Raw genomic sequence first — 26,816 nt, 5'->3', positions numbered from 1 at the left:
TAATGAGTACCAAATACAATGCATTGCAAATTTAAAGTAGGGTAAATAATATGCTTGTAATGTGTAGCAAATTCAACGAACAGCTTTATAATACATAGCACATTTAAGTGTGGCTATATAACGCGTGAAAAGTGCAATATCATATAAGTGAACACACGACTCAATTAATGAATGAATACTAATACGTATTCACTAAAAACACGTAACAATTTGTACGTACGGTCATATAACGCATGAAACCTTAATAAACTCACATGAAATAAGAAGGAATAAATTAGACTTAGCAACATTTGTAACAAGCGTGACACAGGAAAGAGGAAGCAGAAGATAACGAAGAGAACAAATATAAAAGTTGGTGCAAAATGTACTCAAAACGAGAAGCCGCTGTTCCGACAAAGGTTTCTTAAGATGAATTCTAAATTATTGCAAACAGAAAGCCTAACTTTATCTCGAGATTATCATCGCACTCCCTTTGATGCACCGACCGCTAATGAAGTCACTCTTATACATCTCGAAACTGGGTCACTGCTGCTTTTTCAATATATTTACAACGGAAATATTGACATTTTATGACTGTACAAATATAATTTACATGCAGATGGTTTGCATTTAAATCCTTCCTGTCTTCGTTTATTTTGGTCCTTAGTTTTGTACATTTCTGATCATGTTCATCATACTTATTTTCGATCTATTTTTGTAGATCTTATGTGTAGATTAATATTTCTAATGTTGCAAGATTTTGTAGAATCGTAGACTAATTTGAAATTTTCCCTACTTTTGTATATAAAAAGGAATTAAATCTAACAATAAGTATTCAAGTATTTAGTACAATAAGTAGTCTTTGTGATATAGCGTAGATAAGTATAATAACTTTCAAGTAGATAAGAATATTTACAGAGTTGAAGTTGAGCATAAATTGGTCTAAAGAATTAATTCCAATTTCTGATTTATCAAGAAATTAATTGTTGCACGAATCTTCAGTAAACTGGAATCTAAGGAGCCAGAAAAAATTAATTACAATCTTGCAAAATTGCATGCTCTACAAAATCCAAGCGAAAGTGAATACTCTAATTCATAACACTTTTCCAAGTAAGATCAATTCACTCTCCACAAAACAAAACAAAATCCAAATAAGCTAAATTACATATTTGACTAATTGGTCATAAAAGTGAGACAATTTTTGTAAATAATTAAATTTCTCATTATTTTAATTTTAGACCTGTGATTTTTTGTAGTGTAAGAAGCCGTTGTCTCGTTTTTTCACGCCGGCAAAAAAAGAATAGAATATCATGAGGCAAAAGGGTTTAAAAAGAACCGTATGCAACAGGATGCATTCCCAGGACTTGCACGAATCTTCGCCTCACACATAAGACGCGTGAGAGCCAAGACGAAGGTACTGTTACAATATCAGTTTGTTCTTGTTACTCGCGACAAAAGCACCCGTTGGCCACCCTCGTCACTTTCAAACGAACCAACCAGGACCGGTTCCATCAGGAAATTATGCCTGGCTTAATTTCATCAGGCGATTTCGATGCTACTCGTGTTAACTTTGCTCGCAATTAAATATGCAATGAAAGATCAGTGCTATGAAAAGGGTTAACACTTGCAGGTGATTGGGAAGCGAAAATTAATTGTGAACAATCATGTTTAACTCACAATTGAATATCTGTTATTAAGAAATTAAATTGTAACTGATAAATGATTTTTTCAATTCAATTATTTTCTAATTGAACATCAAAGTTTTAATCTGTTAATGGTAAAAGTTGATTTTAGTCAAGGAATAATTTTCGTTGAAACTTCTATCAAAAACAGAAACGTTAATTTAATCTATTCAGAAATTAAAATGCACTTCTTAATCAACTTTAGTATAAAGGAAACTTAAAACAAGAATTAAAATGTTATTTAAAAATTCTGTTAATAACACAACATTTGGAACCAAAATCTAATGTTTGAAACAAAAATTTTATTTCTAATTAAAGATTATGTTAATTCATTCTGAACATAATCTCCTAATTTATTTAAATTTGATGGATATGATATACTCATAATGCACCCCATTTTCAGTGCAAGATGTAAAGAAAATGCCTACATGTGAGATTTTATTCATTTCTAAGAAAATTTATTTAACAAAAATTAAAACACGTTATTTCATATACGAGAATCGAGTCCTTCACACACGAAGAAAGTTGATACGGTTAAAATGTTTTTATCCGACTGAAAGAAATAAGGGTGCATGTGCCACAACAAAATTCTGAGCAAAACAATTTCTTGTTTATCAAATTATTTACTCACGGAATATAGCAAAACTTGTTTTCTACGAGTACTACAAATAACTGTGATACCACTTCTACCCATATTTACTGACAGCGGCCTTCAAAACACCCTTTCTATCAAAACAAAGTAAAAACCTCGCATTTGCCTCTTCCCACTCTTCATCCTTCACAAAAATACATCTTCCACAACAATCATGTTATCTCGTAAAAATCATCCCTGAGGACACGAGTCTATGATACGACCCCGTACCGTTTCGCACCGTTAAAAGGCTTGCGAACGAAACCGGAAAAAATCGATAAAATCAAGAGAGAAAAAGAAAATAAAAAACGAATAGTAACGACAAAAAAATGGTGAATAAAAGGTGGTGGGGGTGTGGCTCACCTAATCCCATCTTGCGTCTCAACTTCTTGAGCACCTTCATCTTGCTGCGTAGCGGTGCCAGTATGTTGCAGTCGTTGTTGTTCTGTGGCGGCTGGTGTATCTCACCGGAGGGTTGCTTGCCGGCGGGTTGGTGGTGATGATGGTGCTGGTGGTGAGTCTCGTGATGATGGTGGTGATGGCGGTGGTGGTGATGCTGCTGGTGCTGCTGCTGCTGCTGTTGCACGCTCGCGCCGGGACTGGCGAGGTGGCTGCAGCAGTGACAGGGGTGGCTCTTGCTGCCCTTGACCGCGCACGACGCCCCCATAAATGTTGCCGTGGTGCTCTCGAGGTGACGAGAGCAGCCGTGAGATCCCGACGGGAGGAGGCTGTGACACGGGACTATGACGTCAGGACGGAATCGCGAACGCAAAAACACCGGCTTATAATATATTCTCTGATTTTTCTCTCCGTGATTTCACTGATCGCACATCGAGCACACTGAAAACGGTATGTCCGTATCACGCGACAGTACAACGATACATGCGAGGACCCAACGGTAGTTGACTTCTCGTCGACGCGCACTGACGAGGTTCGACTCAGAGGATTCCTGTTGATGTCATGCGAGAAGAGGACCGCGTGACACGAAGACGAGAAACCGCGAGCGAACGATACGGAGTATAGAACGCCTGCGTGCCCCTCGAGCGGCCAGGGACGACTGACGGCTCCTGAACCGAGCGCCAGAGTATCGCCGAGCCGCGCGCGAGCCACCGACCAATCACCGCGCGCCTACCCCCACCACCGCGCGAGAGGCGACCAATGGTGGGGAGAGTGGCACCTGGTGGACAGCTGCCCCTTACCTGGCCACGACACACCGGGCCACCCCGTGTGCCAACGCGGGGAGGCCGGGGTGGACTCGAAGAGAGGCGCGGGGTTGGAAATTCGAACTGGTCGCCGACTGCACGAGCATTGATCCTGCTAGACGCGATTACTTCTTCTTCTCCTCTCTTCTTCTTTTTTCTTTGTTTTTTTCAAACTTTTTCGTTTTCTGCCCGCACTGCACGTACGAGAAGAAGCGTTCTCCGGTCGGGCCTTGTCGGCTTTCGGCTGAATTAAAACGATGGGCAGGATCGATATTAGACTGGATCGATGACGGGAAACGGGGATGGTACATGGTCGGTTGTTTGACCCGAAAACTGCAAGTTCATTCGTTAAGTTTATTTGAGTGTCGTTGAACGGTTGCAGATTTTTATCGGGCGGATTTCTTTGCGGTTTTGGGGTAGAGTGTATTGGATGCACTTTGCGAAATTTGAAGGTGGGAGAAGTAGTGAAGTTTGAACATTTTTGAACTGGGTAATTGGGAAAGTGAATAATTGAAAATTTTATAATTGAATAACTGACGCACTGAATAATTGAAAACATAGTAATTGAATAATTGGGACAGTGAATAGTTAAGAACTTTATAATTAAACAATTGGGAAACTGAATAATTAAGTACTTTATAACTGAACAATTGGGAAACTGAATAATTAAAAACTTTATAATTGAACAATTGGGAAACTGAATAATTAAAAACTTTATAATTGAACAATTGGGAAACTGAATAATTAAAAACTTTATTATTAGACAATTGGAAAATTGATTAATTACAATCTTTATAATTAAATGGAAAAATGTAAAGTTTGAAAACTGGATAAGTTATAACGTGTGAAATTTGAAGATTGGATAATTAAATAATTGAATAACTGAATAATTGAATAGGTGAATAATTGTATAATTGTATAACTGTATAATTGTATAATTGAGTAATTGAATATTTGAGTAATGACATAATTGAGTAATTGAATAATTGAGTAGTTGAAAAATTGAGAAATGGATAAGTTGAAAAATTGAAAAATTAAGAAATTGAGAAATTGAGAAATTGAAAAATTGAAAAATTGAAAAATTGAAAAATGGAGTAATTGAAATATTGAAAAATTGAAAAATTGAAAAATCAAAAAGTCAAAAAATCGAAAAATTGAAAAATTGACAACTATAAAACTGGAAAGACTCAAAAACAGGAAAACTGGAAAACTGGGTAATCTATCAGTTTCGAAGCTTTGGCTCTCAACCAAAATCGATAAATTTAAACAGATGTAAATTCGACACGATAATTTACAAATTTGCAAATCATAAAATTTGAATGAAGTCGCAATTTATCAGAAGATTACCGCAGCTTGATTTTCCCAGTTGCAATTAATTATAAAACGAAACATCAAGAACCAGTTTCGAGCAACGAACCGATGAATGTAAGAGCGGTATCGATGTCGAATATTTCCCTCATATAAATCGATCTGCCTTCGATTTCGAGCTCTCCATTTCGATCTAATTTCCGACTTTAATGCCGTTTCTCGTCGCGCAGCAAGGTACACGCGTCGAGCCAGTGTCTCCATCGAGCCACTGAGTGGCTCCGCAAATTGAATTTTCTCCTGGCTGCAAGGATACAAGGACTCCCAGGACTGCAATGCGGTTTCCTTGCGTACTACGGATCATGTCGACCGTTTCATGCTTCCCCTTGTTCCCTTCGATTTTATTTACCTGCTCGTCTCATGAAACTCGATTTTCGTTCGTGTCATCCTCGTGTGTCTCGCCGTCGCGTCCAAATTGTATTTCGTCTTCCCTTTCAGGATTTATTCAATCGCGTATCGTTCATTTCACGCGGCTACGTGATTGGTGCATATTTTTATCGTATAAACGCCTTTACCACTTTAATATATCCTATCACTTTAATTACTTATCTTGTAATTAATTCATTTATCTTGTAAAACTATCGAAGCGAGGTTCCAATAAGCTTGATTACACCACTTACATCTACACAGTAAAAAATTAGACATCAAAATTATTTCTGATAATCAGAGACAAACTAAATTTAAATTATGCTTGTGAAGATTTCCAGTTCCTTTGAAATCACCCTAATTTATGAAAAGACGAGCACAGATATCGTTATTGGTTCGACAACCCGCATCGTGTTTGAGTTCGAATTATATACATAATTGAAGTTATTTATTTAATAGTCAGGAAGGTGAGTCGACCATAAGGGTACCTGTATAGTAATCGAGTCTATTCGATACACGATTTTTTGACACGAAAACTTAATGGACGTGGAACGAGCTTTAATAGCATGATTAACGTCCTGAGAAATTACACAATTTACGTGGTTACCGAAAGTTTTCGCCTTGGCATTTCACTGGTCGGTCGTGATCCTAGTGGTATTGTCATGGGACCAGAAACGCATCTCGAATCCCAAGGAAACACGATATTTCTACCGTTGTACATCGATCCTGTAACTCGAAATGGCGAACCAAAACAAGCCTCCGTCGTCACGGTGAACAACTCGGCAGCTTTGCCAGGTTGATCCAAGTGGAATGTGGATCGTTATATCCATTTTTGGACGGAAACCATTTCGCGTTTACAAATTTACCATTGGTCTGTTGCAATTTTTCGGATATGTATTCGTTACGCGATACATATACAATTAGTACTTACTATTATAACTGAATAAATATTTACTATTCACTTATATGGGACAAATAATCAGAGTGTATCATGGACAAATAGTCATTCGCATCATGGACTTTTACTTTGATTATTATTTGAGCAAATAACTCAACGACTTTCATATATGATTACTGTAATATTGAAACGTGTATAATTTTAAAATATATTATTATAATATGAAATTTCTACATCTCTATGTCTCTACATTTCTAGATCTAACCTAACCTAAACTAACGAATGCTGAATTTATGGATATTGATGTCTTTGGGATGGAAGATTTCTAGGTGCCTAAATATTGTATCTCTACGTACCTACATCAATAGGTTTCAATATCCCTAGAGTTTCATATACCCAGATTTTCATGGCCATAAATATAACATATCTGAAGATTCTCGTATCTTTGGATTTGCACATTTCTGGATACCTATATCTCTAAATTCGAAAGTCCCTAGATTTCCATATCCCTAGATTCCAATATCCCTAGAGTCGAATACTCCTAAGATCTCAATATTCCTAGATTCCAATACTTCTAGATTTCAATATGTCTAGATTCCAATACTCCTAGATCTCAATATCCCTAGATCCCAATACTTCTAGATTTCAATATCCCTAGATTCCAATACTCCTAGATCTCAATATCCCTAGATTCCAATACCTCTAAGATCTCAATATTCCTAGATCCCAATACATCTAGATTTCAATATCCCTAGATTCCAATACCCCTAAGATCTCAAAATTCCTAGATCCCAATACTTCTAGATCTCAATATCCTTAGATTCCAATACCCCTAGATCCCAATACTTCTAGATTTCAATATCCCTAGATTCCAATACTCCTAGATCTTAATATCCTTAAATTTCAATACTTCTAGATCTCAATATCCCTAGATCCCAATACTCCTAGATTCCAATATCCCTAGATTCCAATACCCCTAAGATTTCAATATCCTTAGATTCCAATACTCCTAAATTTCAATATCCCTAGATCCCAATACTCCCAAATCCCAATACTCCTAGATTCCAATATCCCTAAATTTCAATATTTCTAGATCGCAATATCCCTAGAATCCAATACTCCTAGATCTCAATATCCCTCGATTCCAACACTCCTAGATCCGAATATCCCTAGATTCTAATACCACTAGATTCGAATACTCCTAAGATCCCAATATCTTTAGATTCCAATACTCCTGGATCCCAATATCCCTCGATTCCAACACTCCTAGATCCCAATATCCCCAGATCCTAATATCCCTAGATCCATACGTTCTAAATTCCTATATTCTTACATTATCATATCTTTATGTAGTTATATTCTCTAGATTCCTGTAATCTTGCACACCTATATCCACAATTCAATTTGAAATTTCCCTATATTTTGGTCGATATCTATAAGCCTCCCTAAACCTCCATACGCCTACATCCCTAATTTTTCCAAATTCCTATAAATTTAGAATTCATTAATAACTACATATGCAGTTATTAATTTAATATAATTTAATTTATAGTTTACTTACAAATTCTACATTACCTTCGATATCCAGAAATCCACCTTTCTTTAAACCTACATCGATATCTGCTACCCTAGATTTGTGTAATCTTGGTACATATCAATATTAATACCTATAATTTCATTTAAAAGCGTAACAACAAAAAAATGACCCGTACAACTCCGCCTAATTACACATTCCCTATTGTCGATCCGATCAGAAACGAGCGTGTTTACAAGAAACGATGCTATCATTCGCGGTCCATCGAAGGAAAAGAAAGCGTGCCGGAAACGATTACACCGATCCCGCCACCTATGGAAACGAATATTTGTACTTCCCGCGTTTTAATTAATCGATCGTAATCGGAAATAATTCGACGAAGTCTTACAGAAATGTCCAGTCTCTGCCGAGGGAAACGCGGGATTCTACTTACGATAACTTCGCGTGCACTCATCCCACCATCTGAATAATTCATGATCGCAAACGTTGCCATTTGGACCGTTTTCAACGCAGAATACCGAACCATGCTTCAACCACCGTCTTCCTATACGACTCTATTTACATATTTCCGTATCACTTGGGGGAATCGTAAGTTTCGCGGTATCAACGTGCTCCAGTTTTCCCTCGAGCCAACACTCTTTCTGTTGGATCGTTCAGACGTGAGCAACCATCGAGCCATTGAGCAGCCGGATAGACGATATAAAATCTACAATGCATCTTCTTTTAATGCCGTGTTCGAGATTCGAACGTATTGTTGGAACTCGTATCGTTTGGAATTTCTGGGAAACCGGGTATCTGATCGCTGAAATTACTTTATGACTTGTATCGATTTCGTGATGGTTGTGGTGGTCTTTTACTTGTATCGTGCACTTTGGTGTTGTGATGTTTTCTAGCTTATATGGGTGCTTTTAGTGAATTATGGGTGGTTGGGTATGGTGTTTTTTAAGTCCCATCAAGTGGTTGTAGTATTTTTTTTAACTTATATCGTGTACTTTGATGTTCTGATATTTTCTAGCTTATATGGGTGCTGTTTTATGAATCATATTTCTTCGTGAGTTATTTTATGAATTATGACTGGTTGTGGTATGGTGTTTTCTAACTACTATCAAGTGATTGTAGTATCTTTTTTTAACTTACATCATGTACTTTGGTGTTGTGATATTTGAATATTTTCTAGTTTATGTGGGTGCTGTTTTATGAACTATGGGAAGTTGTGGTATGATGATTTGTGATTGCTATTAAAGAGTTGCATCATTCCTTTTTTAACTTATATCATGTACTTTGGCGTTGTGATACTTTTTAACTTATGTGGGTGCTTTTTATGAATCATATTTTTTCGTGTGCTGGTTTATGAGTTATGGGTGGCTGCAGTGTAATGTTTCGTGACTCTTATCAAGCAATTCTTGTCATTTTTTTGTTAACTTATGTCGTGTACTTTGGTGTTGTAACATTTTCTAGTTTATGTGGATGCTGTTTTATGAACTATGAGTGGTTGTGATGTGATGTTTTGTGACTCCTATTGAGTCCTTGTAATATTTTCTTCTTAACTTATATCGTGTACTTTGGTGTTATATTTTCTAGCTTACATAGGTGCTATTTTGTGAATTATATTTTTTCACGTGACATACCAACATCAATAATAAATACCTAAATTAATTATTGTCTTGAAAATAAATTAAATAAATTAATTATTGTCAAAAAATAAACAGCGTAAAGAGAAATAATATTCTACAAATAATTTTAACTAAAAAAATTGCCAAAAATGATGTTAACAATAAGAATAGTGGCAAAATTAGTACGTGTTAAACTATCTATCTAAAACTCATTTTCTCGTATTTACAAACTATGGTTCGTTCACATAGCAACAGGTTAAATCAAGAAGTTAAGAGGGGAACATTTTACGAGGTCATACAGGGCAACATTTACCGGAGAAGACATTTTTAGACCCTCATTATCGAGGGGTGGCATTCAGCCCCTTCGATCATGACTATAAACACGTGACCACTGTACTCACCCCTATTCGATTTCATGCTACTGCTTTTGGAACACGTATAGCAATCCTCGAACCCTGTTCTCTGCGACCCCTTTGAATCTTATAGAACAGGTTACGCAAGGTGTATTTCATATTTTTTGTATACACTTGTGATTTATTGAAAATTTCATATTAAACAAGAGAGGAATGTTATTGCACTTCTGAATAAATAATTTAATTTTGTAATTGAAAAGATTGTTACCAATACATCTTGTGCTTGCTCCAAACTGTGACATCTGCAGGAACATTTCAAAGGACCACTAGGAAATTGATTAGGTTCACAGGAGACGAGGAATGGATTCTAAAATGAATGAAAAATATTGAAAGTTAAGGTTAATATGTATTATGCATTTATTAATATTGTAATTCAAAATGAAATATTGAGTATCGTAACACTTAACAAATCACAGTAAAATATTTGGTTAAAATTAAGTATTTGTTCAAAATAAAAAATTGAAGATCACAACATTTAATGTTTACTCAAAGTAGAAAATTGAATACCACAAAATTTAATATTATAACCCAAAATAAAATATTTACACAAAACAAAAAATTGAAAATCATAAAATTAATATTGTAACTCAAAAATAGAACATTTGTTTAAAATTAAAAATTCAATAAAATATTGAATAAAATTAAATAAAATATCGAATAAAATATCGAATAAAATATCGAATAAAATATCGAATAAAATATCGAATAAAACATCGAATAAATTATCGAATAAAATATTGAATAAAATTGAATAAAAATTGAATAACATATTGAATAAAATATTGAATAAAATTGAATAAACATTTAATAAAATATTGAATAAAATTAAATAAAAATTGAATAGTACTATAATTAGAAAAGAAAACGATGGTTATAAACGTAATTCGTATTAATAAATAATATGATGGAATATAGAATACTGAATCTCAGCAAACAGGAAAAAGGGAATCGATCAGGTTTACAAAGGATAGGAAATACAGCCACGAAGTTCGTAGCTATGGCTTCCTTTCGCACATCCTTTTTATCCGAACCGGTGTTCCTCTTGCGTAACGATCGTACTAACGGAAACCGTTTGTCCGGTTTGTGTCGAACTTACTTTCGATCGTTTAATCGCCGTCGTCCAGCGTGACTGGCTTCCTTCCAGAACACTCTCCATTTTACTGTTTTACATTTCTATTTCCTTGAGGTATGCACGTACTAACCTAGTGCTTAATGGTCGGAGGTAAATAAGATTTTATAATTGATTCAAAATATGTAATATGAAATGTGGGACATTTTTATTTTCAGAAGTGGGATTTTGGAATTTTTGTATTTTTGTATTCTTGAATTTTGCAATTTTGGAATTTTGGAATTTTACAATATCGGAACTGTGGAATTTTGAGATTTTGGAATTCTGGGAGTTTGGAACTGTAGAATTTTGAAATTTTGAGAATTTAGAATTTTGAGAATTTGGAATTTTGAGAATTTGGAATTTTGAGAATTTGGAATTTTGAGAATTTGGAATTTTGAGAATTTGGAATTTTGAGAATTTGGAATTTTGAGAATTTGGAATTTTGAGAATTTGGAATTTTGAGAATTTGGAATTTTGAGAATTTGGAATTTTGAGAATTTGGAATTTTGAGAATTTGGAATTTTGAAAATTTGGAATTTTGAGAATTTGGAATTTTGAGAATATGGAATTTTGAGAATTTGGAATTTTGAGAACATGGAATTTTGAGAACATGGAATTTTGAGAACTTGGAATTTTGAGAATTTGGAATTTTGAGAATTTGGAATTTTGAGAACTTGGAATTTTGAGAATTTGGAATTTTGAGAATTTGGAATTTTGAGAAATTGGAATTTTGAGAATTTGGAATTTTGAAAATTTGAGATTTTTCAACTTTTTGATCTTTGAATTTTTGAATTTTTAAACTTTAAAATTTGAAAATTTTGATATTTTAAAACTGTGCTTCATCTAAATGTTTAAATTTTGTAAATTTGAATAAACAGTTCCAAAATTAATAATGTAACAAATAATATGACATTTATAAATAAATAAATGAGAAAAAAATAATGCTTGTTTACAAAGAAACCTACAATTTCCTATTTCACGTGGGAAGAACTGTCAAGCACACGTGTACAAATAAATGAATGAAGATTGCGAAACAGTTCGTTTTTTCTTTCAATAGGAAACTACTACCTGAATTATGTTTCTCCATTGTTTCATCATGACATGGTGTACCATTATACAAGATACTTGCGAAGATGCATTGCGTCCATTGGTGTAACTATTACTATTTCAATCTTTTAAATTTTTACGTTCTTAAATTTTCAAATATTCAAGTTTTTAAATTGTCAAATTTCTAAATTTAACAATTTTTTAATTCGCATATTTTAAATTTCCAAATTTTCAAATGATGGAACTTAAAATATAACAATTTCTAAATTATTAGAATTTCACTTCACAAATTCCTAAAATTACTATATTCTTAATTTTCCAAATTCTCCAAATTTCTATATTCTTAATTTTCTAAATTCTCAAAATTCTCAAAATTCTCAAAATTCCCCAAATTTTCCAAATTCCCCGAATTCCCAAAATTCCCCAAATTTCCATATTCTTAATTTTCGAAATTCCCCAAATTTCCATATTCTTAATTTTCCAAATTCCCCAAATTCCCTAAATTTCCCAAATTCCCTAAATTCCCTAAATTCCCTAAATTCCCCAAATTCCCTAAATTCTCTAAATTCCCCAAATTCCCTAAATTCCTCAAATTTCCTATATTCCCCAAATTCCCTAAATTTCCCAAAATCCCTAAATTCCCTAAATTCCTCAAATTCCCCAAATTCCCTAAATTCTCTAAATTCTCCAAATTTCCAAGTTCTCTATTTCAAAATCCTTAAATTTCCAAAATACTCAAATTTCCAAAAGTCACTTAATCGTGCCACAACTGCGACTACCAAAAACTAAATAACTAGATGCACCCCAAATAAAAAATTTATCAAAACCTTCCCAAATTAAAAAATTAACAATTGACATTAAATAACACTTACAATAATTAATAAACCCACAATAAATTTCGTTAAAAGAACATAGTGTTCCAAATAAGTGTTCAGCCCTGCAACACCTGTCTCATCCCTACATTTCTTTTTCATTTGCATTTTTATTTAAACGCATAAATTACAATCGCATCTACATTTAAATCTACAAATTATATATACTCGCATCTACGTTTAAATCCATAAATCATAAATACTGTATAATTAGAAGATAATATCCGACGACAATCTAACGAAATTGTCATCTCAGTCAGATTCACACACGGTCTACATGATTCATGTTGCTCGAAAATCGTTCTAAACAACCTCGGGCGAAATCTACCGAGCGTATACAATTATCCATCTGCACGAACGATTTCGGTGAAACGATGTGCGTTGAAAATCGGAAGGAAACTGGCAAATGGGCCAAAAGAGGCGCTTAAACGAAGGGCTGTAGCTCGTTGCCTGTAATTTCGGAGATTCCGGCCATTTCATCGGCACAGACAACCATGCGAAACTCGGGAATCGTGGAGACACTGCTCGGTTATTAAATCCTGACGTCGCGAAACGATTAATCAATTAACTGACGTATTATCAATTATATGTATTTATGACAAAAGTGGAGTATGATAACATTTACAAAATTGAAAAATTTAGTTTACTTTTATAGATATGTACATTATTTATTTATTTAAGCAATGTTCTTTAGATATGTACAATGATGTAGAAACAAGAATGAAAAAGTTCTTTAGTGAGAGAATATATTTATTTATATTAACAAAGCCTTTTAGATGATGTACAAACTTGAAGACTACTGATTGAACAAATAAATGGAAATTGCATATTATATTGTGATATTAATTTTTAAATTTGTGTAGAATAAAAGATTTGACAATGTGAATTAATATAAATATATAAGAAACACATCCACATAAAAATTGAACAAAAAAAAAAATAAAAAAATATTTTTGCACTCCATTGGATTCGAACTCGCGACTATTACATTTGCAGGAGCATCACCACACCCACTTCACATCTCAAAAATCACATTTACCATAACTAAATAATTGCACCTCTAAAAAACTTAAAATTATAATAATTTAAAAATGAAGATCCATTCTGAATGAATTTATAAAGCATACAGTGATACAACATACGTAGTACAACATTGCTACATTGTTCTACCGAGAGCAATTTCCATATTTCACACCCGTTTCTTTCCCCGTTAAGAAAGTCAGAAGTGAAGGTCTGTAACAAACGATCCATTCATTTCCAATTTATCCCTTATCGTAATCGTCGAGCTATTAGCATTGAAACATAAAGAGAACGTCCTTTGGAATCGCGTAAAGTTGGCCCAGGAACGCCGAGCTAATTAAGCATGCGTGAAACGGACGTGTGCGCCCGTTCAATACGAGAAGACACTTGTAATTATACTTGCAGATATCGTGTAACCATGATATAATGATCATTTTATAGAGCCGCGTAGTCTAATTAGAAATTATATGGTACAGGTAACAAAGTATAACGGTGTAACGTGGGTCTTGGGATCAATTAGATAATTACATCCTACCTGTTATATAATGAAAGGAAACTTTTCAGGCGATTGTGATTCTCTTATTGCGTATATATTACGGCTTGCTTTTCTTAATGATTTTACGGAGAGGTGTAATTGTGATAGGAATTTCTGAGATAAAAATTGGAGTATGATTTTAAAAATTTTAATCTACAATTCTTTTAAAGTTGTCGAGTTCTCTATCAAGTGAATTTTGAAAGGTTTTTTCAAATTTTTGAGTATCTAAAGTTTTTACTTTTTCAATTATTCAAGTATCGAGTTACTAGATTACTGAATTTTACAATTATTCAATTATATTATTATTAAATTACTCAATTTTTCAATTCGTCTATTTTCTTATTTTTCAATTCTTTAAATTTTCAATTATTCAATTATTCAATTTTCTAATTTTTCAATTATTCAATTCTTCAATTATTCAATTTTTCCATTTTTCAATTTTCTCCTTTTATAATTTTCTAATTTTTCAATTCTTCAATTTTTCCATTTTTCAATTATTCAATTATTCAATTATTCAATTATTCAATTATCCAATTATTTAACTTTTCAGTTTTTGAATTCTTCAACCCTCTAACTTTTCAACCTTCCAATATTAAAAATTTCATATTTCAAAATGCTCAAATTTCACATTTATCCAACTTCCAAGTTTTTAATCGTTCAACTTTCTCATTTCCAATCGTTCAATTATCAAACTTTCAAATTTTTAAATGTTTCAATTTTTCCATTATTAAACTTCCAAATCATTTAATTGTCCAATGACCTTCAAAGTAAAATACAACTTATAATAATATACAAATATATATTCAATAATTTTTAACGATATAAAATTTCAAATGAAAAATCGTAAATGTAGAACATTTTTAAGTAAAAATTTTTAATAACATACAAATACATATTCAATAATTTATAACGATATAAAATTTCAAATGAAAATTCGTAAATGTAAAACATTTTTAAGTAAAAATTTTTAATAACATACAAATACATATTCAATAATTTATAACGATATAAAATTTCAAATGAAAATTCGTAAATGTAAAACATTTTTAAGTAAAAATTTTTTGTAAAAGTTTAAAGAAATTTTCACAAACGTGTTTGAACGAAATTCGAACGAAGTCGAATCGAAGGCAGTCTCGAAGGTGTGCAATTTTGGCTCGAAAGGGTCCACAGCATCTGTCTCCCGCGAGGTTACAACCTCTACGGTGCCCCGTAGACGTGGAGGAGTGTGCAGATGCGTTTCCTATGGGGTAACCCGAACGGTGGCGGGGATACGTGCATACAGTATAATGTGAAATAGCGGAAACGAGCGGCGGATGGCAGGAAGTCGGAGAGACTGGCGCGTGCGCACCCCCCATGAAAATATAGAAGACGCAGGCATTTTAGAAGTGTATTGTCGGCTCGGATTACTATGGGGCCAAAGAAGGGATGGACGAAGGGATCCTCGAAATGGTTGCCAACCTAGTTCACTTTTTCTTTTTTAACTAACATTCGTTCACCCTACTTATCAACCCTTTTGCTACTGGAAAATGGAATGAAGTGATAAATACAGATATTTGTATACAGGGATGGGTATATACACTACCGTCCATAAGTATCCGGACACAAGCGAAATATGCATTCGCGTTGCATGAAAGTTATTCAAGTATCTGCAACAGTAACTAAAATCGATTTTTTTTCTGCGAAGGTCAGAATACTGGAACGTTTTTCGATTGATAATTCTTGATTGGAACTCATATCTCGATGGAAAAGAAGCTACAGACGAACTAAACCGAAACTGTCGAGTGCGTAGCGTTACCTCCATTCTTATCTCCATTGAGGGAACCTAAACATCCACCAACAGTTTACAAACACTTGAAACATATCGAAGAACCCTCTGAATACGTTCTGCACCATAGAAATGAGACACAGTAGAAATTAAAATTTTTTTTGGAATCGAAAGCGTTTCATTAGATTCACAAATTTGGACTTTGTACTTCTGGACATGAATTTTACTTTCATACCTTCATTGTATAATTTGTACTGAAAAATTAATTTTATTACGTTATGACACCTCAAAAAAGATAATAATAATTATTACAAATGATATGATAACCCTGAATACCTTTCGTATGAAGTTCAACTATGTTTTGTGTAACGAAACCAAGTGTCCGGATACTTATGGATGGTAGTGTACATAAATAGTTCCATTTAGCAGGATTAATATCACCCTAATATTAATATCACCCTAATATTAGTAGTATAATAAAATTGAACCGAGATTTATATGTGTAGATAGATCATTTCTAGTATTTAACATATACTGAATTAGTAATAGATATTTATAACGAATCATTATTAGTTTACAGTGCATTTTTGTATATGTTTGTATACATATATTTATAATAAATCGTTTAAGTTCATATTGAATTTGTGTTGGTGTTTGTAGTAGATTATTAATATTAATAGAACTCCTATTCAACTAGTATAAATATTCATAACACATCATTCTATAAATTTATATTAAATTAATGTACACATAACTTGCTTAATAACTTCGTATTACAACAATACTTTTCTGAAGTATTGTAATCCGATGAAAACCAGTTAAAATAAGCTTTTAGCGCGAGAAAGATTCACGAAAACTGAATTTCAAGAAGCAATTTGAAGTAAAATTTATAAGACAAATGAAAATATACACGCAATATATCATTTCGTACGATAAATACAACAAACTTCAGAATTAATGCATGTTTAATTTATGAGGAAGCTGCTGTATCACCTGTCTACTTATTTCGATCGCCGCAACAACTTTTGAGTGGTAATAAAGAGTGCCAGTAAAAATGCTGGTGTTGTATGGGTCAGTGGAGAAAGATATTGAAAAACCATGAAGACGACGTGTGTAATGAGGAGAATATTGCAATTAAAATAAATTTACATATGGGGGGTACAGAGATACATCGATGTACGGAATTCTAGGATGTAGGCACATTTAGATTGTGAAAACACTTCTAAATTTTCTGACTTTCAATTTTCTCTATTTTTCAATTTTTCAATTTTTCAATTTTTCAATTTTTCAATTTTTCAATTTTTCAATTTTTCAATTTTTCAATTTTTCAATTTTTCAATTTTTCAATTTTTCAATTTTTCAATTTTTCAATTCTTCAATTTTTCAATTCTTCAATTTTTCAATTTCTAAATTTGATAATTTTTCAGTTTTCAAGTTATTCAATTTCTGGGATTTCTGTTATCAAAATATTTCAATTACTCAGTTCTAGAACTATAAAATTGCCAATTTTTTCAATTTTTCAACTCTTCAATTTTTCAATTTTCAAGTTTCCCATTTTTTCAATTTTATAATTTTATAAATTCCAACTTTCCAAGATTTCCATTGTCAAACTCTTTCAATTCTTTAATTCTGAAATTCTTAAATTTCAGAATACTTCAATTTTTCAATTACTCTATTGTTCAGTTATTCAATTATACAATTATTCGATTAACCAATCATTCAATCCTTCAATTCTTCAATTATTCAGTTATTCAATTATTCAATTACTTAATTATTCAATTATTCGATTACTTAATTATTCAATTATTGAATTCATCAATTTTCTAACGTCCTAACTTTCCAATTTCCAAATTCTCAAATTGTCACATCCAAAATTTCCAGAACACCAAATTCAAGAACTCAGAAATATGTCACTAAAATCTGCACACAAAAAGTACCCACGAAAATTGTAAAATCTCTCGTAAAAGGGATAGAAAGAAATGAGATTTACGGTTCAGACGAATTAAAGAAGATTACTCGTATCGAGAGCAGATCGTTAGAACGATGAAATGAGAACCGCAGTTTTATAGGACACCCCTTCTTGCAATCCATTCCGAGTCTGCTGGCCCTTCTCGGGGAGAGCACATCTGACAGAGGCATTGACCGAAAATACAATCTTTTACCGCGGTTCTTATTTCGGGAAGACAGACGGCCTGCCAGACGAGAGGGTCGAATGCGCCCTTTCTGCTGGACAGGCAATTAGGAAGCCCTTGAGGAAACGGTACGCCGTGTTTGTCCATTCACGGAACGAGGAACGGTAGGAGTGAAATGCAAATCGGTAGATTCGCGAGATACAAACAACGGATAATACTTTGCTGTTAGAAATCTTCACCCCTTAACTTAACCCCTTTATTGTGTTTCGACAGTTATGGGAATCAGTACTAATCACTGTTGGAATCTTGAATTATATTAAAAAATCTGAAATGGTAAGTTCTCTTCTTCAATATACTTCAAACAAAATGGCCGACTAACAGTTGTAGCAAATAATTAACGAAGTCAATTTTTATTCTAATATATCAGAGTTTTGCATGGAGAGTCTAATAAAATTTCATGACATAAAAGTGTCTCCAAATGACACTCAATCTATATGAATTTAAAGTTTGAAGTTTAACAGAAATGACTGTACAAACGCTTCTTCAATATACTTAAGACAAAATGGCTGATTACCAGCTGTACCAAATAATGGACGAAATCAATTCATATTTTAATACATCAGTTTTGCATGAAGAGACTAATAAAATTTCATGACATAAAAGACATTTGAAAATGACATTTCAAAACAGCACTCAACCTATATGAATTTAAAGCTTGAAGTTCAACAGAAATGACTACATTTGTGCTTCTTTAATTTTCTCAATTTAAAATGGCTGACTACTAATAACAACACACTACCTCTACTTGTGTAACATATACACTCTCCTTCAAATTCATGACATAAAAATATCATAAAATAGCACTTAACCTAGATGAATTAGAAGCTTAAAGTCCAACAAAAATTACAATATAAATTTCCCATTAACACTCTCAATACAAAATGGCCGACTACCAATAACAGCAAACTACCTCTACTTCTGCAACATATACACTCTCCTCTAATTTCATGACATAAAAGTACCATAAAATGGCACTTAGCCCACATGAATTAAAAGTTTAAAGTTCAACAAAAATTACGACATAAATGCCCCATCGACACTCTCAATACAAAATGGCCGACTACTCATCAAAGATAATAAACTCATCGAAGACAAACTCGTCGAAAATGACAAACTTGATGTCGATTCAATATTGCACAACTACAAAATTCGTAAACTCATTAATCATTGCAACGAAGTATGATTTATGATTATTCAAATGGTTTCGTCGGTCAAATTCCTGAAGCACGTCGACTCGAAAGAACACGCGACATCCTGAGAAAGGGAGCACGATGTGGTAACCTCGTGCAAGGAAGCGGAGATACGGTTCGCAACTCGAAAGCGGAATCGACTTCGGCGTCGAAACACCCAGCGATTCACGAGCCGGTTCGAAGGATTTTGGCGTTCACGCAGGAAGTGAAGTTGTTTACCATGAACGAAACGAGATTTCAGACCCGAAATTTTTGAGTTATATGTTTGGTACGTTGACTACCATCGGAACTGTCGAAAACTTGACTATTTGGTTATCAAATACTGAGCCATTATAAAATGACTAAGTAGTCATCCATTTTTTATCTTCAACGAGTTTTAGTAAATATTTTGGTGTATTTATTTATAGTTACAGTTACAAGTAGTTGTAGGAAATATTTCTAATTAGGTTAGGGAGAAAATTGTGACAGATGAGGGGTGGTGGATGATGGACTCGTATGGAAATTTAGGTGTCATATGTGGATGATGTAGCTAGTTTAAGGGTTAAAGACAGTGAACTTCAACTTTAACATTCTGTCAATGATTTTTCATTGAAAATACACTTTTGAGGTTCTTGAAAATTTGCAGATTTACAATTTTCCAAGTTCCAAATGCCCAACAAGACCAAACCTTCCAACCTAAAAAGTTCTCAAACTCTCAAACTTTGAGACTCTTAAATACCTAAACTTCGACACCCTCAAAATTCACAAACTCTCAAACCCCCAAAATTCTCAAACCTCCAAACCTTCCAACTTGCAAACCCTTCAATTCTCAAACTTTCAAACTCTCAAACTCTTGAACTTTGAAACTCTCAAACTCTCAAACTCTCAAATTCACAAACTCTCAAACTTTGAGACTCTTAAATACCTAAACTTCGACACCCTCAAAATTCACAAACTCTCAAACCCCCAAAATTCTCAAACTTCCAAAATTCACAAACTTGCAAACTTGCAAACCCTCCAACTCTCAAACTCTCAAGCTCTCAAATTCAGAAACTTCAACACCTCAAAAATGTCCAAACTCTCGAACTCCAAATTTCTCCAATTCCCAAAGTACCAAACTTCCTAACTCCTCCTAACTCCCAAAATTCCTAAAAGTCCCAAACTCTCAACATTTCTAAATTTCAAAATTCCCAAACTCTCAAACTTTCAAGCTCACAAACTTCTAAATTTTTTAATTCCTAAACTCCTGCACCCATATAACTCTTATAATCTCCAAAACTCCTAGAACTCCCAAAACTCCCAAAATTCCCAAAACTCACAAATTCCCAAACTCCCCCAACCTTCATAACTCTCCAAACTCCCCCAACCCCCATAACTCCCTAAACTGCCAAAACTCCCAATCTTCCAAAATTCTCAAATTACCACAATCAACAAATATTCCCATAAACATTGATAATCATCAAACATAACTTCTAATTATTTAATACTTAAATTCAAAAATCAATAAACCGAAGTAAAAAGCAATTTCTTTATCAGTGCACCTATTTAGAACTGTAAAGGGCAAGTGCGTTCGCACGCGTTGAACCCCTCTGTTAAGTTCTTAGACGCCGAAGACAGGGACCTCTAAACGAGGTTGACCTCGTTGTACCGCAATCATTTCATTATCATTCAATTCTCTGTCACACGAGCGTGCACGATCTTCACAGCTCGGAACTCAAAAGAAGCTTCTATACAATAAAAAAGAAACCTATCTAAAGATCACCGAACAATTTTCTATCGTCCAATTTTAAATTACGTATGAAGTTTCTAGGAATTTTTAGAATGTCAATAGCGAATGTGGTCTCGCAAATTACGTTCTCTGAATGCTGTTCAAAATTGATCTAATAGGGCTTTTGGGATGATCGTTTAACGAATTTCGACAGATGTCAAATGTTTTTGGAAATTGATGGGAATTAGATGTAGTTTTTAAGTTTTACGTTTTCAGTGTTTTTGATGTGGAGTCGAAAAATTTTTTAATTTTACAACTCTTCAATTTTCATGTTTTATGATTTTATGGTTTGATGATTCTTTCAGTTTGATATTTACAGATTTTACAACTCTTTAATTTTGTTACTTCGATATTTACAAATTTTACAACTTTTTCATTTTTTTACTTTCGAATTTTCAAACTTTGCAACTCTAAATTCGACATTTTTAAATTTTTTGATTTTACTACTCGAACTTCCATATTTCTAATTTTTTCACAATTTTTATCAATCTCCAAATATTCCACATTCTCAATCTTTAAATTTCTCAATGTTTTCCTGACAAATTTTGTCAAACTTCTAATTTTCTAATCAAGCCACCGAATCAAAAATATTAGAAATATCAAATTAATTTCTAAACTTCCAAATCTCCCAATTTTGATCTCGATAACATCTCAACATCGATCCGAATTGCACCAATTTAATTTATCAAAAATCACCTGCATCTTTTCAGAGACTCACGTGTACTAATTAGAATCTAATCTCTCGAATGTAAAATTCCTACAGCATCCCGCATACGGTTCAGCTAGTAATATAAGGCAATATGAATTTATATGAAAAATTAAATAAAAACTTGGTCCTTAATGGTTTAAACACGACGGCAGCTGCATACGGGCATCACCTCTCGCGCAACGATCATTCAGCTGTTACCATAGCGGCTCGAGACGATATTCTCTCTGGCATGGTTATGGACAATACCAACAAACACCTGTCTCGCGAGACAGAGAGAACTTTGAAAATGTTGTTCAGAGAATACCTGTGTCGCTGTTCTCGCCGATTCACGACCGAACTCCATAACGGAGGATGCGGGCCCTCTTTCTTCTTAATACGCGGTTAACCAATTTGCTTCGCGGAGTTTAACTCTTTGGGACACGGTGGGATTAAAAGTGTCCCGTCTTTTTGATGTATTTCACGGCATGGTGCGACATTTTTAGTCCCTATTTCAGGAAATCTTGCAGTAGCTGTATGTGCATAGGTTTATAATTCACCTTATTTACGTAAAGCAGTCGGTAATGTTTTCAAACAATGTTACAAGTGTATTCATTGTATTGGCAACATTCAACATGCAATTACCGGCTGAGCAATTGTTATAAACGGAAGGTTTATTGCACTAACTTTTTTTTTCTTATTTTCATGTCAAAAATCGCAGAGGTAAGTTAATTTCTATACAAATTAGTTCTTCATAAGCGAGTAACGATTTTTATAATATAAATCAATGGTTAAATTTGTTTGCAAACGATGAAATAGTGGGATTTCATTTGTCCATGCAACTTGTGGAGTGATACAAAAAACAATTTTTCTTTATTGGTTATGTTGTATATTCTTAAAAATTTATTGTTACTATTTTGTTATATTTTTACATAATGTTATACCTTTATTAATAAAAATATACTAATTTTGTTTCATTTAAGACCCTATAAAATTCCTGTGCAACATAGGTCTATTTTTTATCTGAAATTCTGTGTCTCAAAGAGTTAAACGACCGAGTTAGATTTTCATCGAATCGGGGATATTGCGATAAACTTACCCTTCGACACTTCTTTGATCACTTTGATCACATTAAAATTGTCGAATTCTCTATCAAGTAAATTTTGAAAGGTTTTTTCAATTCTTTGAGTATCTAAAGTTTTTACTTTTTCAATTATTCAAGTATCAAACTACTCAATTTTTCAATTCTCCTTTTTTTCAATGTTTCAATTCTTCTATTTTCTTATTTTTCAATTCTCTAAATTTTCGATTTTTCAATTATTCAATTTTTTTCAATTTTTCATTATTCAATTATTCAATTATTCAATTATTCAATTATTCCATTATTCAATTATTCAATTATTTAACTTTTCAGTTTTTGAATTCTTCAACCTTCTAATTTTTCAACCTTCCAATATTAAAAATTCCATATTCCAAAATGTTCAAATTTCACATTTACCCAACTTCCAAGTTTTTAATCTTTCAACTTTCTCATATCCAATCTTTCAATTATCAAACTTTCAAATTTCCAAATGTTTCAATTTTTCAATTATCAAACTTAGAAATTTCCAAATCATTTAATTGTCCAATGATCTATTTTTGATCTGAAATCCTGTGCCTTAAAGAGTTAAACGACCGAATTAGATTTTCATCGAATCGGGGATATTGCGATAAACTTACCCTTCGACACTTCTTTGATCACTTGTATAATAACTACCCTCTCCCATAAAATCAAATAACTCCCTATAATACAAGAATCTGTAGTTTAGTTCATACATGGGAACGTTTTGTATATGAACGTTGTACATGCTGTATGGCATAAATCAAAGATTTACGTACAATGATTTGGTTAAAAGAAAAGCGCAAAGATACGGGTGTCTGTTAAGGCGCAATCATGGCGTAATCGGCTTTTTGGTAGCAACAAAGAAGCCCATTATCTCGTTACTCAAATAAACTGCTTATCACCAGTTGAGATTGAACTAAAGGCCGTTACAAAAGTGGCATTCAACTTCACAGTGTCGAAATTGTACGTCATGACATAAAAATTTATGAAGTTTGAACTTCGTGTTCGACAGAAATAAAAACATAAATGCCTCCAAAATTTAATCTATTTTTAAATTCCATTTATAATATGCAGAAATGATATTAATTGAAGGAAATTTTATTTATAAATAGTCCTATAAATAATTCTTTCCATCATTATTCAAAGATCTATTTATTTTTAGCGACAATTAAAATTGTAAAATAAAGTTGATCATTTTAAAACCATGCAAGTTACAAAATATTTTAAAACACGTTGCTTACGTTGCATACGTAATTCATAAATGAAAAATTTGAATATAGATAAGGTGATTCATTAACAGGTACCAATATTGAATAATAACACTCAAGTAGCAGTCATTTATCAGTCTTAACTTATGCGATGAAAAAATATAAAATTCCAACGCGAAGAAAGCAAGAAAGAGAAGGGATACGAACGATATGCAACATAAGATAAGTGATACGTGGTTTTGCGGTTAAAGTGGATCAGGTGCATGCGGTTGAAATCGTTACAGATGCTAAGAATTTACCGATGCAGTAACAAACAATGTAATTAAAAAGACCATTGGCCGATTTCCCTTGATGGAAGCGAAAGGAAACAACGGTACGTGTTGTGGGCATGCAACCGACCATTTATTTTCATTCATCCTTATGAAATCGTATAGATAACGTTTTAAAATCGACAACCAAACGAGTTTCGATTATTGCTCGTTGGTAATGTAAAATATGACGTGTGATGATATAGTGAATTGATGCAAGCAAGAATAAGGACATAAATTGATATATTGAGAATTGTAGATATTTAGAAAGCTCATGGAAAGGGATACAATTTGTGTCAAATTAAAAAATTTAGCATTTTTGAAATTTTTAGACTTTTAAACATTTTAAATTTTACATTATTGAAAATCCCTAAACTACAATTTACAAATCCATGATTTCAAGAATTCCAAAAATTCAGAATTCCAAATTCCAACATTTCCAATTCTAAAATGCCCAATTCCAAAATTTCCAATTCCAAAATTCCCAATTCCAAAATTCCTAATTCCAAAATTCCCAATTCCAAATTTCCCAATTCCAAATTTCCCAATTCCAAATTTCCCAATTCCAAAATTCCCAAATCCGAAATTCCAAATTACAAAATTCCCTAATTTCCAAATTACCAATTCCAAATATTCCCATTCCGGAATTGCGCCAATTCCAAAATTTCCTAATTTCCAAATTAACAATTCCACAATTTTGCAATTTCAACGTTGCCAATTCCAAATTTTTGAATTCCAGAATTACCAATTCCATAATTTCCAAATCTATAATTCCCGAATTTGTACATTACCAATTCCATAATTTCCAAATCTATAATTCCCGAATTTCTATATTACCAATTCCAAAATTACCAACTCCGGAATTGCCAATACCCAATTTACCCGATTCTGGATTTGCCAATTCCAAATTTTTCCAATTCCGGGATTACCAATTCCAAATTTTCCCGATTCCGGAATTGCCAATTTGAAACTTTTCCTATTCTAGAATTGCCAACTCCAAAATTACCTAGTTTCCAAATTACCAATTCCAAATTCTCCTATTCCGGAATTGCGCCAATTTCAAAATTTCCTAATTTCCAAGTTTAAATTCCAGAATTTTGCAATTCCAACGTTGTCAATTCCAAATTTTTGAATTCCATAATTACCAATTCCATCATTTCCAATTCTATAATTCCCAAATTTCTATATTACCAATTCCAAAATTACAAATTACAAAATTACCAATTCCAGAATTGTCATACCCAATTTTCCCGATTCTGGATTTGCCAATTCCAAACTTTTCCCGATTCTGGATTTGCCAATTCCAAACTTTTCCAATTCTCGAATTGCCAATTCCAAAATTCCAAAATTTTCGCGTTACCAATTCCAAAAATTTCAATTTCAATATTTCGAATTCCGGAATTGCCAATTCCAGAATTCCATAATTTCTATATTACCAATTCCATATTTCTGGCTTCCAAAATTGTCAATTCCAAAATTCCCAATTCCAAAATTCCCTCATTTCCAAAATGTCCAATTCCAAAATTCCCTAATTCTAAAGTTCCCAATTCCAAAATTCCCACTTAGAATGTTTCCAATTCCAAAATTCCCTCTTCCAAATGCTCTAATGCCAAAATTCCCCAGTAGCCAAGTTTCCAAAATTCCAAGTCCGAACATCCTCTAACACTCCAAATCCTTCTTCAACAACTCCCAAAAAAATTTACCCCCACGTACCCCAACAGAACGAAACATAATTTCCATATTTCGCATCATACCACCGGAATTCAGTGAAACATTTTTCGCCATACCAATTTTCATAAAACATCCCAATACAGCTCGCATAGCGCATAAAATTATAAAACGGTACAATTTACGACAATTTCACTTTCAATTAGCGTACGCGCGGAAAGTGTTTCACGCACGTTCCTTCAAAAAATTCGCCATAAAATATGTACACATCGAAGCCGCGAGAAATATTATTAAACGAACCCTCGTGCAGCTTTAATAACGAATAAAAGCACGCAAGTCTCGTCGTTTAATATTATTTATTAACGCGACCGCTTGCAACATTCACAAATTAGATTCTCTCTGAACTTGTTACGCGGGGCAGATGTTTGATCCTGGAAGATAGAGCCTGACTTCCATCCCCCGAAAAATGCTCTTAGGTAGAACAGGTGCATGGTAAAAAATCCTCTTCGAGTTTCAGAGGTGAACGGTTGCATCCCGAACTTTTTAAACCGTCTAGCTAGCGATTTCTTTGAAATCGAGAAGGATTTCACGACATCGTGGATTGAAATTTTGCACGGGATCGAATTTAACCCTTAAAGGATATCATCGGAGGAATTGACGTTAATATTGCGGTTGAAATTTCA

General features: G+C 33.2%; 1 protein-coding gene across 3 annotated transcripts in view; it reads right to left on the bottom strand.

The window, feature by feature from the left end:
* neur (E3 ubiquitin-protein ligase neur) overlaps positions 1-26,816 on the bottom strand; it is a 132,982-nt gene that overhangs the window by 62,813 nt on the left and 43,353 nt on the right. Inside the window, exon 1 of one of the 3 annotated variants that reach the window (XM_076539191.1) lies at positions 2,656-3,361. The exons of the other annotated variants lie outside the window; for them this stretch is intronic. Coding sequence (XP_076395306.1) covers positions 2,656-2,959 — 304 coding nt within the window. The 5' untranslated portion in view covers positions 2,960-3,361. Of the gene's footprint in view, positions 1-2,655; positions 3,362-26,816 lie in introns of those variants that run through there. 3 annotated transcript variants of the gene reach the window in all.

The sequence above is a fragment of the Megachile rotundata genome, chromosome 13 (assembly GCF_050947335.1).
Source record: "Megachile rotundata isolate GNS110a chromosome 13, iyMegRotu1, whole genome shotgun sequence".
In the NCBI taxonomy this organism is placed as follows: Eukaryota; Metazoa; Arthropoda; class Insecta; order Hymenoptera; family Megachilidae; genus Megachile; species Megachile rotundata.
The sequence above is the reverse complement of the archived record's forward strand: the minus strand, read 5'-3'. Positions and strand labels throughout refer to the sequence as shown.